This window comes from Tribolium castaneum, chromosome 2 (genome assembly GCF_031307605.1).
Source record: "Tribolium castaneum strain GA2 chromosome 2, icTriCast1.1, whole genome shotgun sequence".
NCBI classification, from domain to species: domain Eukaryota; kingdom Metazoa; phylum Arthropoda; class Insecta; order Coleoptera; family Tenebrionidae; genus Tribolium; species Tribolium castaneum.
Genome location: NC_087395.1, coordinates 22,068,158 through 22,086,810, shown reverse-complemented (window position 1 = coordinate 22,086,810; position 18,653 = coordinate 22,068,158). Strand labels below are relative to the sequence as shown.

The 18,653-nt window shown below is 37.3% G+C and overlaps 4 protein-coding genes across 10 annotated transcripts in view; 2 read left to right on the top strand and 2 right to left on the bottom strand.

Moving 5' to 3' along the window:
• Epac (Exchange protein directly activated by cAMP) overlaps window positions 1–3,194 on the top strand; it is a 47,362-nt gene extending 44,168 nt beyond the window's left edge. For all 6 annotated transcript variants that reach the window (XM_064355144.1, XM_008199812.3, XM_064355145.1 and 3 more), the window contains 4 exons: window positions 1,113–1,225; window positions 1,276–1,467; window positions 1,518–1,867; window positions 1,975–3,194. In XM_064355144.1, the coding sequence (XP_064211214.1) occupies window positions 1,113–1,225; window positions 1,276–1,467; window positions 1,518–1,867; window positions 1,975–2,099 (780 nt within the window). In that variant the 3' untranslated portion in view covers window positions 2,100–3,194. The remainder of the gene's footprint in view (window positions 1–1,112; window positions 1,226–1,275; window positions 1,468–1,517; window positions 1,868–1,974) is intronic.
• Window positions 3,195–3,348: 154 nt separating this feature from the next.
• On the top strand, window positions 3,349–6,764 carry LOC661570 (uncharacterized protein). The gene is made up of 10 exons (XM_967721.3): window positions 3,349–3,545; window positions 3,597–3,705; window positions 3,752–3,923; window positions 3,974–4,188; window positions 4,233–4,880; window positions 5,466–5,639; window positions 5,693–5,867; window positions 5,938–6,118; window positions 6,167–6,387; window positions 6,479–6,764. The coding sequence occupies exons 1-10, from the start codon at window positions 3,473–3,475 to the stop codon at window positions 6,629–6,631; spliced, it is 2,121 nt and encodes a 706-aa protein (XP_972814.1). The 5' UTR covers window positions 3,349–3,472; the 3' UTR covers window positions 6,632–6,764.
• On the bottom strand, window positions 6,750–9,120 carry Tif-IA. The gene is made up of 7 exons (XM_967675.4): window positions 8,962–9,120; window positions 8,454–8,913; window positions 8,296–8,401; window positions 7,572–8,183; window positions 7,345–7,523; window positions 7,042–7,300; window positions 6,750–6,992 (listed from the first exon to the last, which is right to left on the bottom strand). The coding sequence occupies exons 2-7, from the start codon at window positions 8,905–8,907 to the stop codon at window positions 6,818–6,820; spliced, it is 1,785 nt and encodes a 594-aa protein (XP_972768.1). The 5' UTR covers window positions 8,908–8,913; window positions 8,962–9,120; the 3' UTR covers window positions 6,750–6,817.
• Window positions 9,121–10,097: 977 nt separating this feature from the next.
• LOC661480 (tyrosine decarboxylase) lies at window positions 10,098–14,107 on the bottom strand. 2 transcript variants are annotated; one of them, XM_064355146.1, is made up of 3 exons: window positions 13,970–14,107; window positions 13,473–13,916; window positions 10,098–11,831 (listed from the first exon to the last, which is right to left on the bottom strand). In XM_064355146.1, exons 2-3 carry the CDS (start codon window positions 13,785–13,787, stop codon window positions 10,437–10,439), a joined length of 1,710 nt encoding a protein of 569 aa, XP_064211216.1. In that variant the 5' UTR covers window positions 13,788–13,916; window positions 13,970–14,107; the 3' UTR covers window positions 10,098–10,436. The 2 variants fall into 2 exon arrangements, with proteins under 2 accessions (XP_064211216.1, XP_972728.2); XM_967635.5 differs by having other exon boundaries at window positions 13,473–14,103.
• Between the last annotated feature and the right edge of the window lie 4,546 nt (window positions 14,108–18,653).

Here is an 18,653-nt window from a genome sequence, read left to right as displayed (position 1 = left end):
TTATGGTATTTTTACAAAGTATTGAACTATTTAAGAGCGAAGCTGAGAATTTCGAGTTGTTACGTGATGATGAGACAAAACGTAAATATTTTATTTCATGAAAAGTGATTGATCTATTTCGGAATGAACTTTGTAAATGTTACAATTTTTTATTCATTCCATTCACAGCCGTCACACTTGTCATGGAAGACAAATTTAAATTTATAGAGCAGTTGCTACATTCAAATTCATGCTGGCAGAAAATCCGAATCGAATTGTGAAACAAGAAGAAAGTGTAGCAAGGCTTTCGGAGGATATATCTTTATGCTCTAGTCTCTTTACGAAGCTAGAATGATTTTTATTGTTTCTTTCAGCGACACAGTAGAAAATAAATACCCATTTTTCCTTCCAAACGCAACACTAATAACCATATCTCATACTAATGCAGTTATTATTTCAAATTCCGCACGCAAGACCATGAATCAAAATTAGAACCATCGCGTGATGGAAGATCCATTTTCCACCTATCATTATTTTGCTCCACCCTTGACGTAACCACAAAAATTAAAACTAAATCCGGATTGGAGTTTGAATTTTAAAGCTGTAGTAAAAACTTGGCATATTTACCTTGACTTTATTCGCACCATAAAAGCTTTGAGAGCGATCCTCACTTACAACAAGCATTTCCCAGATCGAAAAAAGTAGCAAACATTCTCGTCCAGTGTTGAAACAAATTGGAAAGGCATTTCTCTTAAATGAATAAATTTTTCCTCTGACGGAGGAGCAATAAACAAAACTTTATTGCGACCCTTGAAATGTTAACCTGGCCGTAAATTTTCCCAGGATTCAATCTGGGTTGCAATTTACATTCGTACATAAAATATGTGTACGCTTTTGTGCATAAAGCGACTCGGTATGAATATTAAAACTACCACCATTGCTCGTGTGGCTGGTGGGCGGTAACATTACGCATATTAAGCGCGTTTAAAAACAAATCAGGAGCTAAAACTGGTCATTCATCCCGCAGAAAGTTCCCTAGTTTTTGGAAAAATCGGTCAGTGACCCTGCAGCGTAAATACCCAGATTGAGTGCTTTAATCTGTTATACAGCACTCAATTTTTTTGTTTTTTCAGACGTGTCTGGCTGAACAAGAGGAGTCCACCCAAGGAATCGACGCCGATATCGAACTGTTCAGTACTAAGGAACTCGCCTATTACATGACTCTCTTCGACTGGGACTTATTTTGGTACTTTTTTCCACTTTGAAGTAAAATTTTCGCTATTTTATGATTGCTAGGTGTGTTCACGAGTACGAGCTTTTATATCACACCTTCGGGCGCCACCATTTCGGCCAAATCACCGCAAACTTGGACGTGTTCTTGCGCCGTTTCAACGAGATTCAATTCTGGGTCGTGACGGAAATTTGCATGACAACAAGTCTGAGCAAGCGAGTCGCTCTCTTGAGGAAGTTCATAAAATTAGCGGCTTAGTAAGTGCGCGAAAGCTCGCTTGTATGTGTAAAATTTTGGATTTTTTCAGTTGTAAAGAGTATCAGAATTTGAACGCATTCTGTGCCATAGTGATGGGTTTGAGCAACGTGGCGGTGTCACGTCTGTCGCTCACTTGGGAGAAACTGCCGTCGAAATTTCGCAAGTTATATACTGAATTTGAATCGCTCATAGATCCGAGCAGGAATCACAGGGCTTATAGGGTCAGTGTGGGGAAGCTGCAGCCGCCCGTCGTCCCCTTCATGCCCTTGCTGCTGAAGGACATGACGTTCACGCACGAAGGGAACAAAACCAGTCTGGATGGGTTGGTTAACTTTGAGAAAATGCACATGTTAGCTCAAACAATGAGGACCATTCGATTCTGTAGAAGTAGACATTTAGGTCAGTATATTTTTCCCATAACTACAAGGTTTTCATCGCGCTCGATATGGAATATATGTTTTATGTTAAGAACATATTAATTCAATTTAAACAAGGGCCTTTTTTAGTTTTGGAGCCGCCCTCCCCGAAGAGCGAAGGCGAGGTGAAATCCTACATTTCGTGTTTACGGGTAATTGACAATCAAAGAGTGCTAACAAGTATGTCGCAAAAGCTGGAACCTCGTCGATCTTAGTGGCATTACGTCCTATCCAAGCGAGTCATCACTTACATAGGGTGGAGGATGTGGATGGCTTGTCCGTTTCCTTTCTACAAACCGCCCCCAGCTTACGTTTAAACTCCCCACTTTCTGTAATCAATAATAATCATCGTTATATATTTTTTACTCTAGGTATTAAATAATGCATGGTACACTTCCTACGAGAAAATCAGAATAAAAATCAAACTTTTCACTTCAAGCTTTAATCACTCGCCTTCCGGCGAGCAATCATAGAATAATCGTGAACTAGCACTTGTAGTTTTAAAGGAACAAGAGAGTTCTATATTCTTATATGAGTGGATGCGAATTTTAGACACTTTTATTACAATAATGAAATAAATAAGCAATAAACATTGTGTTAGTTGACAAATTCTATTTGCACGCAGTTTTTATAGGACGGGTTTATTTAGAATAAGACACGTTTTATATCGATTTCTTCTCAGACTTGTGATGAATGGAACTATGTTAAGGCTTCCTTAAGGATTTGTTACGACAATCAGGAGTAATTGTAAAATATGTAAAAATGCGATTATAAGTCACGATTGCCAAATTTTTATTGTTATTTATTTACCGAGTCTAGAAATAGAAAGTTGCTGTGTCAAGTATTAGGTATAATAATTGTATCCACATTTTTTGATTAATGTTCCATTATCTTGCGTTTATTGCGATAAAAATGCCAAACCTGCTTCAAATTACTGTGTGTCCACAGCAATTTGAAACGGATATTAATTTAGTTTCGTGTTCCCCTTGTCTTTTATTTAAAATTTGCCGAAAGTCTGCTTCACAGCTTGTTGTATAAAGCAAAAATATCTAATGTGATATAAAAATTCATGTTATGTGCATAATTTTAAATTCTATATTAGAGCCCATGCACTTATTTATTTTTTTATATTTTTACCTTGTCATTAATGACAGAGTTGTAAGGAAAACACTCCAATGCATGTTTTGTGGACGATCTCTGTTATAGTCATCTTTTTACCTAGGGTTATCTCCGAAATGTGTATATAAAATAATTACATTTTTTATTATACTTACTCCATACAAAATTAAATAAAACATTCTTAAACATTACCGTTTATTTTTTGCTGACCCAATCATAAAAATGCAGAAAATAAGAAATGACTAGAAAAAAAAAATTAAAATTACCTCACACCTTCAAATTATAAGCAATTGATTAAAATTTGTTAGATCATCCCGTATATTCGTTTCAGTGACTTTGCTTCTGCTGGTTGGCAGCGCATTTTTCCTTTGTCAGCAGTGTCAGCACGTCAAAAAATATTTAGAGGTTAAAACGTTTTTTAAATTGCTCATTTTTAGCCAAATTTGCCAAAACCTAGTAAAAGTCCACCATGACCACTTGTAGTGAATACATTAAAAACGTGTTCCCTTTAATTGACGACGACCTCAAGCATTACGTTGAAGGTTCCAAATTTCTAGTCAAAAATGCCTTAATCTGAATGTTTTCCGATTTAGGAGTCTTACAAAACGGTGCTGATGATTTCCAAGACAGCGAAGAGGTGTACGAAGCCATCGGTGAGGTGTTACAGGAAGTTTCCAGTGACAAAACCGAAGAAGACATACGGTAAGTGCACATTTCCACCCTCGAAGTTACTTGATAAAGAATTCAGGAACATATGCAACGAGTTGCACAATATGATGAAACCTGACAAAAGCAATGCCAAAAACGGCCCCACAAAGGTGCTAAACGCACCGGTACACCTGGCTTCAATGGCCGCAAACTTGGAAAATAACATCGGTGATATCAAAAGTATTTGGGTTATGCAGCGTGACGACACCTTGGTATTATTAACTCACACTTTTCTCAGCCATTGATTAATCCGTAATTGTAGAAAGTCGATGCTAAAAAACTCGAAAAAGCCGAGGCCAAATTGCAGGAAAAGCAAGAAAAGCGCTCCAAAGACGTCAAAACCGCAGCCCCTGTTAAACTAGAGTCCGCGACGGCTTCTCAAGTCACCAGCAAAAAAGAGAGCAAAATGGAGGCCAAAGGCAATAATAGGACTCAGGACATACGGATCGAAAACTTCGATGTGGCTTACGGCGACCGGTAATTCCCCCAATTGACAATTCGCTCTGTAAACCCCCTTTTAGGGTTCTCCTGCAAGGCGCCGACTTGATCCTGGCCTTCGGCCGGCGCTACGGCCTCGTGGGGCGCAACGGCTTGGGAAAATCAACCCTCCTGAGGATGATTTCAAACGGCCAACTGCGCATCCCGTCCCACATTTCGATTTTGCACGTGGAACAAGAGGTCATAGGTGACGACACTTTGGCCATCCAGAGCGTGCTTGAGTGCGATACGGTCCGGGAAAGTTTACTCAAACGCGAGAAGGAAATAAGTGCCGCGGTCAACTCGGGAAATAGCGACCCGGAATTGTCGAATCAGCTGACCGAGATCTACGCCCAACTTCAGAATATCGAAGCTGATAAAGCCCCAGCTAAGGCGTCGATTATTTTGAACGGGTTGGGGTTCACTCCTGAGATGCAGCAGAGGGAGACTAAGACGTTTTCTGGCGGCTGGAGGATGAGGCTTGCTTTGGCCAGGGCGTTGTTTTCGCGCCCCGATTTGCTGCTTTTGGACGAACCGACGAACATGTTGGATATTAAGGCGATTATTTGGCTGGAGAATTATTTACAGAATTGGCCGACAACGTTACTAGTGGTTTCCCACGATCGAAATTTTCTAGATACGGTCCCGACGGATATTTTGCACTTGCATTCGCAAAGGATAGATGCCTACAGGTGGGGTCTATGGATAAGTTACTGGTTTAAGGATTTTTCAATTATTTTCTTTTTTTCTGTTGCGGTCAAATAAAGAAATTTAAATATAAAAAATATTATAGATCTGATATTCCATAGGTCAGGTTGCGTTTACAGTTAACAATTCAACTGTTTAACTTCCTGAATGTTTAAAGTTCGACAAATAATATTTCAGTTGATAAATTGCAATATTACACCTTATTTTTTACAATGTTATTTAAAGACTATTGATAGTAACAAGATATCGTAAACTGATTAACAGAAATTATGTTTGGAATATGAACTAGCCATTTAAAGACAGCAACAAATTTACACAGCTGAAGATACAAAAAAAAGTGTAAAACGATGAGCAAATTGGGACTCAGCCAACTAATAATTAAATGTGGTAGGACATTAATTTTTTTCTTGAACAAATTGAATTAAATGAATGTAAATAAACGTGAACTAAAAAAAATATACTAAATTTATGATAATTTAATAGTTGAGTATTTGCGAATTAGTGTATGCAGTGCAGTAAATATTATGTTAGGGGTGTTTTTAAAACGTCTGACTTATCGTGTTTTTCAGGGGAAATTATGAACAGTTTGAGAAAACTAAAACCGAGAAACTAAAAAATCAGCAGAGAGAGTACGAGGCGCAAATGCAGCACAGACAACACGTCCAAGTGTTCATTGATAAGTTTAGGTACAATGCCAACAGAGCGGCCTCAGTGCAGTCAAAAATCAAATTGTTGGATAAATTGTGAGTTTTTCGCCACTTTCAGGAAAATGTATTTTGCTACTGGCGATTTTCAGACCTGAATTGAAGCCAATAGAAAAGGAAACTGCTGTAGTTTTGAAATTCCCAGATACCGAACCTCTCTCACCCCCCATTTTGCAACTTAACGAAGTTTCGTTTGGTTACAACAAAGATAGACTCATATTTACCAACGTTAATCTAGGGGCTACCATGGATTCCAGGATATGTATTGTAAGATTTTTCAAAAAATGCCTTGGTAATTTGTAATCGTAATTTTGAAAAAATGCTTGTTGTATGTTAGGTCGGTGACAACGGTGCTGGTAAAACCACCCTCCTCAAAATCATCATGGGCCTCCTGTCCCCATCTGCGGGCATGCTCCACGTCCATCGAAACCTAAAATTCGGCTACTTCAGCCAGCACCACGTGGACCAACTCGACATGAACGTCAACTCGGTCGAGCTCCTCCAAAGCACATATCCCGGTACTTCCCCAATTTCTAACTCAACAATTTAATAATCCCACAATTTAGGAAAACCAATCGAGGAATATAGACGCCAGCTTGGGAGTTTTGGCGTCTCGGGCGACCTCGCCCTCCAAACCGTCGCCAGTTTATCAGGGGGGCAAAAATCTCGAGTCGCTTTTGCCCGAATGTGCATGGGTAACCCAAATTTCCTCGTACTTGACGAACCCACCAATCATTTAGATATCGAAACAATTGAAGCTTTAGGGAATGCGATAGTCAAATTCACCGTAAGTTAACGCTTTTACCACTTTTGGGTGATCACATTACCACCATACACTTTTTTATTTTTTTACCTCCCTTGTGCTTAATTTTTTCTAGGGCGGTGTGATACTTGTGTCGCACGACGAGCGGCTTATTCGCAAAGTGTGCAAGGAGTTGTGGGTTTGTGGTAATGGCTCTGTGCGAAGTATAGAAGGTTTTGATGAGTACAGACGACTTGTCGAACAGGAACTCGAAAGTCAGTCTAAATAACGAGTTTACTTTTTAATAGAGAAATTTGTATAAATGTGCCTCCTTTGTGGAAAAACTATTTATGATTTTTTGTTATATTTATAATATATTCATGTTTATAACGGTATTAAAATATAGGTCATATTTTGAGAAACTTTATTTTCCTATCAAATTAATAAATAACATCTTGCATAAATCAGTATCACATTAGCCCTTAAATTTAAACCCTGGCGAAGTCCCGTATGAGAATTTCTGCGTTTTTGAGTTAAAGTCATTCTCGAGGAAATCGTCAACGTCCCCAATTTCCCTCATTTCTGAATCGTTTACCTCAAAACTCACCTCCTTGTAGTCCCGATAAAACGGGTGCACTTTCGCACTCGACCTGCAATTAAAACAGTCAGGGGAATCCCCCAAAAAACGGTGCAACGAACCTTGATAAAACAAAAGGATCAAACGGGTAACACGCCTCTAGGACGTTACTTGAAACTGTCACAAAACCTTTCTCGTCTCTATAAACAGTCGGTAAAGTGTTCCTCGAATTGTGTTCAATGATTGAGTAACAATAGGCTAGTTGGTACTTTCGGGTAATAGCAGCGAAATTTTGCACGACTGCAGGTTGGCAAACCCGCAACGGGTTTAACCGACTGGTTACGATTTTCGCCAAGTTCAGACTCTCCAAAAATACGACATCTGTAATCAAAGTTGTGACAATGTTCGAGTAAAAAAATCATTACTTTTTTTTGTGTTGACTAAATCCTTGTGCCGGAACGAAATCACATAAAAGAGGGCTTGACACACTGTGTAGAAGACAGAGTGGAGCCTTAGGTCCGAATTGACGCACTCTAGGCCGTCCTGAGTGGCGATATACGAGTGGATCCATTCGGCCATTTGTTGCAAAGTCCCCTTCAACATGCTGCAATTTTCCATTAAACTGGGGCATAAAAAATTGAAAAAATCTTACGTAAGGGGGACGAAAGTGGCTCTCGCTATAAAACTGACAATATAATTAACCGCCGCTTGTCTAATCACCGACGCGACGTTCGGATTGCACACCTTCTTCCACAAGTAATTAAAAAACGCCTCCGTTAACGTCGTTTTAAAGGAACACAGCACAAACATAACAAACTGGACGTGATGAGTATTGTAAGTTGGCAGGATCGACTGATCAAAGACCGTCAAAATATCCTGGTATAAAGACTTGGTTTTGCCCCAATTCAAGTCATTAGTGCCCGGCTCATGGCACTCGGAGTAAATGTAATTGAACACTTTATCCAGGCAAACGTCCAAAGTGTGTGCCATTGAATGGACGCAGTCCAGATTTATCGTAGTGTTTGTTTTGCTCTCGTCCATCATGAAAATTTCCTCCTCTTCAAGTTTCGCGATTTCCTCGCGGGGCGCACTCACGTCCATGATGATCAGTTTTGAGAAAATTAAGTGGAGGATGTTGGGTCTGAGAGTGGGCTGGTAGCAGATGACCCAGAGGAGGTTCTGGATGTAGTATTCGTGGATGTGGGTCGATTTGTTCATGTAAGGGAAGTGGTCGATCAGGGCGTGGATTAGCAATTCGTTGCACCTGAAATGCCCATTAGCACAGATTTAATTTATAAACTATTTTATAGAGAAAATTGCTTATTACTCTAGATAATTACATCCGGAAAGTACCTGAGACTTGAAAAATTACTTACAAAGGGACTGTTCTTAGAAGTTCACAGAGGAGGGAGTGGACGTGTTGGCACTTCAGAATATCCGTTTTACTGGGGGTTCCATTTTCCCATTCAGGGTCTGTTAGAGCTAAATAATTCACTGGTAATTAACTGGTGATTAGTTACTTTACCAAACTTACGGGGAAAAAACAATGTGACTAATTTATTTATCACAAAATCTGCGTGATAGTTATGTGCAGCGACTAAGTTCGCAATAAATGACTGATACTCCTTAACTACATTTTCGTTTCTTTCGATCCAGTCAACTGAAAGGAGTGCTTCTACAAAAAGACGTAACTCCTGCTTCATTATTGAAATACACTCAGTCGCTTCCTTCAACAGTGAGGAAATATCGTCATCAAACAGTTCGGCATCGCGAATTAGGCACACTAAATTTTCATAATCCTTTGCATTTCCGTGTTTGATGTAGTCCTTCAATATGTGGCGCACTTTTTTAGAGTGTGGTAAAATAAATCGGACTTTAGTGGGTGTGTTCACTTTCAAGGAGCGGTTTAATGTCGATTTGAGACTTGGGGTTTTCTTCAGGATCGAGGAAGGGGTCGTTGACTTCGTGGGGGCCGAGAATAAAGACATAATGATCTGAAATTTGTTTGTTTTTTCTGAAAAAATGATAAATATGGCACTTACATAAATTAAAGCAACGGTTCAGTCACAGTCAATCAATAAAAACAGTATTTCACAATGTTATTTAAATCACATCTTTTACAGGTTAGGAGAAAAACGTGTGGTTTGACGTCTGCGTCTAGGGTTATTTGTTGTGGCTTTTCGAAGTTGCTTGGTTGGCAAGGCTACTATTTAAATTTTGAGCCGGGCTAATTTATTAAAATAAATTAAAAGTAAAATCAGTACAAGATGTTAATATCACCTATTCAAAAGCATTTCACGAACCTACTGAAATAAAAAACAGTGAAATTGGAACATTGTACCAGTAAATTCGTTGAAAATATTATAGATTTTAATGTAGAAACTTTTCTAAAAATAAATTATTGAAAACTAACCCTTTAATCCGGGTTGTTTTCTCTTTTCCCCTTAAAAATCCCTTTCAATAGCACACACTAACCGCGATCAGCACGCACTAGTCAACGAATTTGGAACTTTTAATCCGCAAAAATTCTTTCACAAAACAGTAAGTCATAAAGTGAGTAAAATTAAACGACACGGCAACAAGTACGACACCAACAAAAAATATAATCTGTGAGGTAACTTATTGTTACAAGATGGGAACAAGGAGGTTTGTCTAATGTATTGATTTTTGTCATTTAACGTTTTTTTTGATCTGAAAAACACAAGGAGGCACATTTTTAAGGTCCAACCCGACAACCACAGAAGTTCATCTCTTAAGCAAATAATTTCAGCCAAACATTTTAGTGAAATCTTCACAGGATTCACAATTAAAACAAATCCACTTTGTAAGAACAAACTTACTCTCGAAAACTAAAAGAATTCGATTATTTTTAACTCAGCATACTTAAGCAGGTATTAATTTTTTTTTGAATAAGATTCTTTACATGATATAGGGGCAGAGCCGGATCGAGGGCACTTGCCTCAGATGATCTTTGGGAAAGGGAAAAAAACAACAGAAATAATCACCTCTGATTTCTCTTTTCCAGCAGTTATGGAACAATGTAAAAAACCTTGATGGTTAGTACTTTCCTGTTTAAAAAAGTGCTGTTTAAATGTTAACAGCACGCGCTGTGTGTAACCAATATTGTCAAAAAGACTCTGAAGAACGAATTTATAAAGGAAAAATAATTGAATGGTAGTTTCAAATTAATATCATAATTTATTACGTCTACATTTTATAAATGAGTAAAAAAACTCTTTAACAACAACAAGGACGCTACTTAATACTAATGAGCGAGTATTATATGTCGTCATTTGTAATTAGAGTAGGAGAGTTTCCTCCGAATAGTTGGTAGACTCAAGTCTTAACCATTCTTTCAATATCAGTTTCAGTAGGTACTCTAATTGTAATGAATTCAAATGATCACTTGGTACACAACCGTCCTTACGTCTAATGATATGTGAATGAACAAATAACTTAAGATTATTACTTAAAATAATACTGTTGTGTCTACACATCTACACACCCAATCACACTCTTAACTAACCCCATTGTACTTAATCTCTTTGTCATTTATCCTAAACCCATTAACAAACTCTTGTTTGTCAATAAAAACCTCATCGGGCTCATCTGGCAGCATCGTCGTGTCCTCAACCAGCGTGTCCTCCTCATCCGAATCCGCCACAAGAATGGGCGTCGCCCCGTCGCACAAATTCGACCGACTCAAAGTCCTCTGGTACATCTCCTTCGAAATGCTCCTGGTGAACGAGAACCGCTTCGACTTCTGTCTCGTGAGCGGCGGCCGCTCCTTGGCCCCCGTCGCCAGCGTTTCAACAGCGAACTCCTTGATCACCTCCCACGCATAATCAACGTCCTCCTCTTTGGCATGCTCCGCGTCCACACAGAACCGGATAATGTACTTGTTCCGGACCACCGACGGTGTCATGTGAATCTTCCCAGAGGCGTTGATCATCGCTAGCAGCTTCTGGTTGGCGGCATCGCACGCCATCAACCGGAAACACACAAGGCCCAGCCTCACGTCATTCACGACCTCGAACCGGGTGTCCTGCAGGACCAACTGTTCGAAGTGTTTGGCCAGTTTGATGTGGTTCCGGATGTAGGCCCGGAGGCCGCTTAAGCCGTACTTCCGGATGACGAACCACAGTTTCAAGGAGCGGAACCGCCGGCTTAGGGGAATCCCCCAGTGCCTGTAGTCGATGGACTCGTCAGCGTTGGCGTGCTGCAGGTACAGGGGGTCCACCACGAGGGCGTGCGTTAGTCGAATCCGGTCCCTGACCCACAAGCAGGAACAGTCGAAATTAACCAAAAGCCACTTGTTCGGATTCGTGTTAAAACTATCAGCGTAGTCGATCCCATTGAGTAAATACTTCAATTCGGGACAAATAAACCCGTTTCCGGCGTAGGCCGCGTCCACGTGCAACCAACACCGCTTCTGTTCCTTGCAAACCGGCCCGATCTCCTCCAGATTGTCGAAGGAGCAGGAGGCAGTCGAGCCCAAAATCGCCGAAACGAAAAACGGGAACAAACCCTTCTCCTTGTCCTTCTCCATCTCCTCCCGGAGTTTATCGCCCCGTAAGCTCCCGTTTTCGTCAGGATCCAGGATTCGCAGCTTGACTAGGAGGATTTTCGCAGCTTTTTCCACGCAGGAGTGGGCCTCTTTGGAGCAATAGCCGACTAGTTTCGGGAGGAAGGCGCTGTCCTCCATTTGGGGGTTTTCCGTTTTGAGGTATTTGATGGCCTGGTTGCGGGCTGCCAGCATGGAGACTAGGACGCACTCGCTGGCGGAGGTCTGGATGACGCCGCCGCCGGTGCTGCCCTCCGAGGAGGTGATGAAGTCGGAGGGGAGGCCGATGGCTTTGCCGAACCAGTCCATGACGATGGTCTCCAGCTCCGTGCAGGCGGGACTAGCGGCCTGGAATAAAGCGAAATAGTCGTTTACCAAAGGAAATGTCAAATAAACGGCAATAAAACAATAATAAAGCAACAGTAAAGATCTCAACGGAAAATATTAAAATTGCCATAAATGTTTTAATGTACAAATAAATGATACTTCAAAGAAATGCATAAAGACACAGTTACAATAAGATCGCAGATTTTTCTACATTTTTTTTTAATTTTAACTATAGAACATACTCACCAATTCTGTAAAAAAGCAGACTGAACGAAATAAGACAAAATAACTTATTTTTCTTATTTTTGCATAAGTAGAGCTATTTTTTGTTCAAACTAGAAGCGTAAAGGAAACTATTGCAAAAAAACATAGTGAGAACTTGTTTTGTGATTTTCTGTAACGAGAATAAATCTTTGAAATGAGAAAATTATTTTATTTATAATAATTTTTTTTTATTCTGCAAAATCCGGCACTAATCTAAATAATGAAAAGTGAGTATTTACTAAAAATCAAATGGTTTTAAAATAAGAGAAATTTTATCGTCTAGAGAAATATGGTTCATATAATTGTCAATCAAAATAAATAAAAAAAAATTCAATCGACATATGGAGAATTGTATAGTACACCGACGATAAAATGCACCATTATCTTCCCAAGCGTTTCAACCTGGAGGCGTAGGCCGCTGCCGAAGATACGCCTTGTGTAATAAATAACTATTACATTAGTTTATAGTATATCTGTGGCCTCAGATTTTTTTGTTGTTAAGAAATTTTTGGACGCAGATTTCAAAACTGCAAGCAGATTTTTTCTATCAGCTCTACTTTTTGAAACATTTTTAAAAAAAGGACGTAACTTTTACTCATTTACTTCCTCGTTGTCTCCGGTTTTATTTGGTGATGTTTAGTAATTGTTGAACTAAAGTGATGTATAAACTTTCATTAAAATTAATTAAATTCAAGACTGAAGATTCTAGTTTTTTACAATAGAGGTATAATAAAAAACACACTTCTTGGTAGTCAATAATATTTGCTATCCCATGTTTGATTTACAAGCAAAATTTTAGTTTAATTTTGCCAGTGTTTGTTTATAATTGCACGTGGTATGAAGTGCAACTTCTGATTGGCTGTTTTTTCCAACAAAGTAAACAATAAAAGAACAAACAAAAAGTCATTCAGCCATCTCATGATGTAATTTTTCGTCGTGTTTTGCAACATTGCCGGAATTGAATTTTTCAATCATGGCAATTAGACTGATGTTAGCGTGAGGCTGTGTCATTTTAATTCAATCTGAAGGCGATAATAATGAGCGAAATTCAAGTTTTATTTTCGTCCATCTCAATTCCCGAGAGTAATTTAATTTTAGACAGGTATCGTGTCAATTGCTCGAATTGATGCGACCAAATTAAAATAATTGACGTCAATGAGTGAAAGTTGTCGAAGGATTTCATGAAGCCCCCCAAGATCGGAAAAGCCTTAGCGTGCGTAGGCAGATACGTGTTATGCCAGTGGAAAAATATAAACAAAGTGGAAAACGCGCCGTGTATTGATAGCGAAAATCACGAGTGTTTATTTAAAAATCATGCTAAAAATAATTAACTTTTGATGAATCACAGCGACCCTGCTTTATTCTCGTCTCTAATTTGTGTAATTTGCGGAAACTCACCCATGAAAAGCCGATGCAGCCGATGGCGTCCGACAGCATGTCCCCCAGGATGGACGGGAAGGAGTTTCCTGAGGGAAAGTACGCGTGAAATCGGGGATGCTGCCAGTGCGTTATCCCAGGCATGATGTTCTTGTCGACGTCGTACATGATATTGTCCCATTCTTCGGGCTGTTCGGGCGCCTCGCTGGGCAAAAGCTTCCTCAAGTAGCCCGTTTCCACGTCCGGGTGAACCCTCTGGGACTCGATATTCTCCAGATACTGGCAAATGTAATCGACCATTTCCTTGCCGCGTGTTCGAAACTCTTCGATGTCCATTGTCACACTAACTTAGCACTGGGAGCGTACCACAAAATCACTGCATACTGCCAAGGTATACTTTTATATTTAAGGTTGCCCCACTCTGAAGTCGGAACCTCTAGTCAAACGCATTCATGTTCTGTGTGGCTACGTATAGGGTTGTGGCATAATCCAATTTATTAATTGACGAAGACAACTACCTGCAGGCTAATAATAGACAGAAAACGGGGAGGTTTTCCGGAATTTCATGGACTTCCAACAGGACTTCATAAAAGCCCATTTCAAGGCTGATTTCCCATAAAATCGACGTAATAAAAGTACTTCCTACCAGATCCAAGCCGGATTTAAATGGGAACATGAAAAATGCGTAAAATGTAATTTTCGGAAAATGGGAATTAAAATACAGTTACTAATAATGTATATGATAGTCATAAATTAAATTTTATTTCCTAAAGCTGGATTTTTATTACTCCTTACGTTTGGACGTGAATATAAGTTCATATCTAAAATGTTAACGCAAATTTCGAAATATTTGACATTTTGGGTTAAAAACCGAACTCCTGAAAGCGCCTGAAAATAAAAATAATTTCTACTTTCATTATAATAATGTGAAAATAGTAAAAAAAATTGCAATTACAAACCACAGTTGCCATTGTCATTATAAAAAATTAGCGTTTGATCTCTGCTAAAAGAGTTTTTTTATGTTTTCCATTTTAAATATTTTTTTTCTTTTAATAATTTTAACACATATTTCAATGGCTTTAAAAAAATGTAACTGCATCAGAATTTTTCTTCGATTTTTCTAATATATTTTTTAGTTTTATGCTTTAAGAGTGGGTGGCTATTAAAACTGATTTACTTTACCTACGTGTATTTATTTAACATGTGCGTAAAAATAAGTATTTGTGATTTATTTGAACCAAATGCACACACAAAAAAATAAACATGGTTGGAACATCTGTATAATTTTTATTAAAAGGTTAATCGTATATTGACATGTTTATGACAATGATCTTGAATTTTTTCAAAATATTTACTATGCGAAATTTTAATAGAGAATGAATATAAAATAATAATTAAGTAAAAAACTTCAATCATAAATTCGTAAAAGCTGTTTCTTTGGGGCCTTTTGATAACTAGGTAACTAGTTAATAGTGACCTGACCTGACCTGACCTGACCTGACGTCTCTTAAGATGCAAACAAAAATACTAATTGCACTTACCACTTGGATAATCGGTTTAATTTTTAAAAACATTAATTGAATCATTAATGGTTTTTAATCTTTTAAATAATGATAGGTTTCTTTGGTAAATCTATTCTCAGAAATACATTGGAAAATACTGGAATTTTACAAAGAGAAGAACATGATTTAATGTGATTTTAATTATTGCTAAAATAAATGAATTCGATATAAACAAACAACACTATAAAACCCTATAAAAAATCGGCATTTCTCAAGACAACGTTCAGTTAATTGTTGGGATTTCTAGGCACAATAATTTTTTTAAATTTTTATCTGGAGGTTATTTCAAGCCAACACTGGCTTGGACCAATGATGGTAATTGCTGAACAAACTGCAATACAATCAATGACATCATCCGTTTCTGGTTTCCCCAAGAAATCTCAAGCTTTTACCTACTTCTAAAGTTCACCTACGACGGTCGGAAATGCCGTCCATGTAATCCCATTGTTCCATTGATTAAAAACTTTCCAACAAAAAACTCTACATAAACAACAAAGGTTGTCCCTAATCGTCATCTCTGCACGAGATGTGCATACTTTTACATCATTAAAAATTATGAAAATCCGAATTAGCGAGTCATTGAACCAGAAACTGCAGGATCTCGGCTAAAAACGTGACGAAATACCATAAATGCAATGTCATTTTTGTTTAATTTGCGTAGCGGATACCTTTTGTTCGTGTCGATATTATCTGGTAAATCCATTTTCGCAAGCTTCCGGGAAGGAACAGGACCTGAGGTTTTGCAACAGGATCTGGCAGGAATTTCGCTCAAAAATTTTAAATATTGGCTTGGTTTAAAACCTGTTCACACCCACCTGGAAATAATTTATGACACAATGCGGTACCGCCCACTCTATTATCACCTGTTATAGTTTTTCAAATTGATTTCTACTTAAATAGGTTCCGAGTAAAGTCTTGACTTTGTTGAGAAATATTCCAAGTACCGTATTTTTTCCGTCAGTGAAACTAAATGGAAAAGAAACTAAGTGCTAATTTGTTAAAAACACAAACATCACGATTGGACTTTCTGATTTCTAAATATTTAATTCAGTCCGGGGACGCATTTTTTGGTAAAAGTTCAGTCGATAAGTCACGATTTTTTTAAAGAGCGATGAGCTAAGATCTAAAAATTTTCTGAGAACAGGGGAAAGTTAGAAAGATGTTAGTATAACGTGGTGAGGTCAATTACCCGTGATAAAACTCTTCTAAGTATTAAATTCTTAATTAAGATAAGGAAAGATCGTAATTCTTGTACAGTTAAATTTGGTAATTCTTCAAATATGTATTTAGTAACGTTCGAAAAAATCGGTTATTAGCTAATTTATTCGACATTCTCTCCAAAGTAATTAAAAACCAATCTTCCAATTAAGCCGAAAATTTAATCTTCACCCAATTAGCCCTTAACGAGAAAGTTGAGCAAATTTTTCTAATCGATAAATAACACCATAATTTCTCTAAGATCAAAACAGTCGGTAAAAATATTTTGACTGAACGCACAAATATTTGCTTGAGGTGCCCCTTATAGCTCCCAATCATTTCCGAAAAATTTCGAGTTCAATAAAACTTTGACGTAACATTGTGAATTTACTATTTGATTTCATTTGTAGACCGATTAGTCATTGGTCTTGACATTGGCCGAGGTCCAGCTCTCGTCTCGGACAATTATTGCAGCAATAGTTTGTTGAATTTGACTTGATCAAGGATGCTGAATCATGCAGAAGTGGTCAGTAATAACCGAATTTTTGACCACCTGGAGCAGATTTAATTCCGGTTAAAAAAAGCGGTACGATTTGAGTCAGAATCCGGTACTCCGCCTCTGTTATTTAATATATTACGTCTCGTGTCAACTCGGAAAATATACATTTATTAGTCACGAGGGCAGGAAAATACTACATTTTTGAGACCTTCTATTTTGGTGCTTGTTCATCATCCACGTAGGTATAGGTGACGTAGAGCAAAGCGTTTCATAAAGTCTAGATTAGAAATAACAAATTAAAAATACACAAATGCCAACATAAACTAGAGTCGGACTGTTTATCTTTTAATCAATCTGAATTAATTAAAGTTGCGCACTTGATTTGTCCGTGGAAATAGAATCGCAATTATTTACGTAAATATACAGTTTTCTGAATTTTTGGCATTTATTAACATATTTGACTTAAAAATTGTAGGTATATTTAAAATTTGGGGGAAAATTAAGTTTAAATATAAAAATAATTGCTAAAATTAAGTAAAAATCTGAAGTTCTTTTTATTTTAATGCAAGTTCTAAGACGACATAAAAAATGAAAAGTACTAACTTTATTGTTTATCCTATTTTGTAAATTTGGTTTGAACTATTCAGTTGAATTATTACAAATGAAAGACATTTCCAGTGTTTTTGCAAATTTTTTTGACCGACTTTCGATCTACAAAACTGTTAAAAATTCTTTTTTGTGACTCTTCTAAATCTAAAAAAAATCTTCAAATGCAATTTTATTATGTTAAAAAATATTACTCATTGTTCAAAGCTCACGAAAAGCTCGTCATATTTAATGTCTTAAATTAATTTCTTCAGTTTCGACGAACTTATGAATAGGTCTTGATTGACAGTGTTTAGTCATAAACTGATCAAAAAATATTAAATTAATCCATTTGGTCAAACACTGACTTTTGTCAGCTGAAACAAAACGGAGAATTTTTCTATAATTAGGCATCTCTGCGTTTTCAGGGGAAGTTCATAAAATCCAGTTTTAAGCTTGCTTAACTATAAAATCTGCGTTAAAGAAAATTGACGTAATAAAAGTACTTCCTACCCGATTTCAAGCAGGATTTAAAAGGAAACATCACCAGAAGTTTATGTTTGCGTAAAATAAAATTTTCGGAAAACACTCTATTCGTTACTTAATTGTAATCTTTCACAGGACGTTCCTGACATATTTTATTTTTTAAACCACATACGGAATGAGTAAACTTTTTAAATGATCTAAACAATTAATACATAAACATATGGTTTTCTTTTCAATGATAATATATTTTATAAACGTTTTAATTCTAAGAAATACAAAAAATTGAAATCAAAAGAAACTACCTAATGTTTAAATAATCTCTGATCTTAATTACGTAAAATGCTTGAAAGGATTTTTTTATCCTACATTAAAAAAATACCTAATAGTAAGTAAGTAGTAGTAAAAATATCACCCTACTTTCATTTGAAAAAATTTTCGTGGGTTGTTTAAACTTCTAAATGTCGCTTATTTATTTGGATCATGCCAGAAACCCAATGTAGAATTTTTTGTCCCTTTATCCTTTTTTTCGGTGATTCTGCAAAGCATGTAGAAAATACTGACGAGAGAATTTTTTAACATACAAGATGAGTCTGTTCAAAGTTGTATCTCAAAAACTACACACAGAAACCAGTTTTTGTTAACAAATAATAGATATTTTTACTCTTTGCATGTGAATTTTTTTCTAATCATATCTAAAAATTCATAAACCGGTATAAACCACTCGAACAAAATTAGTGTCATCTGCATTTTGAGACTATTTTTTTCATATTTTTTTACTCCAAACGGTTAAATAAAACCTTCAAGAAAACACATAGTTTGATTTTCTATGGTTCTGCAGATTTTTTTCGATCTGTTTATTTAAAACAAACCTGT

Bases quoted from the DNA above. Each gene is read 5' to 3' on its own strand.
- LOC661570 (XM_967721.3), top strand. From the start codon at position 3,473: ATGACCACTTGTAGTGAATACATTAAAAACGTGTTCCCTTTAATTGAC. The intron at 5,640-5,692 runs GTGAGTTTTTCG...GGCGATTTTCAG, and splicing joins ATCAAATTGTTGGATAAATT to ACCTGAATTGAAGCCAATAG. The intron at 6,388-6,478 runs GTAAGTTAACGC...AATTTTTTCTAG, and splicing joins ATGCGATAGTCAAATTCACC to GGCGGTGTGATACTTGTGTC.
- Tif-IA (XM_967675.4), bottom strand. From the start codon at position 8,907: ATGTCTTTATTCTCGGCCCCCACGAAGTCAACGACCCCTTCCTCGATC. The intron at 8,402-8,453 runs GTAAGTTTGGTA...TGAATTATTTAG, and splicing joins AGTCACATTGTTTTTTCCCC to CTCTAACAGACCCTGAATGG. The intron at 8,184-8,295 runs GTAAGTAATTTT...TGGGCATTTCAG, and splicing joins CTTCTAAGAACAGTCCCTTT to GTGCAACGAATTGCTAATCC.
- LOC661480 (XM_064355146.1), bottom strand. From the start codon at position 13,787: ATGGACATCGAAGAGTTTCGAACACGCGGCAAGGAAATGGTCGATTAC. The intron at 11,832-13,472 runs GTGAGTTTCCGC...GCTTTATTCCAG, and splicing joins GCTGCATCGGCTTTTCATGG to GCCGCTAGTCCCGCCTGCAC.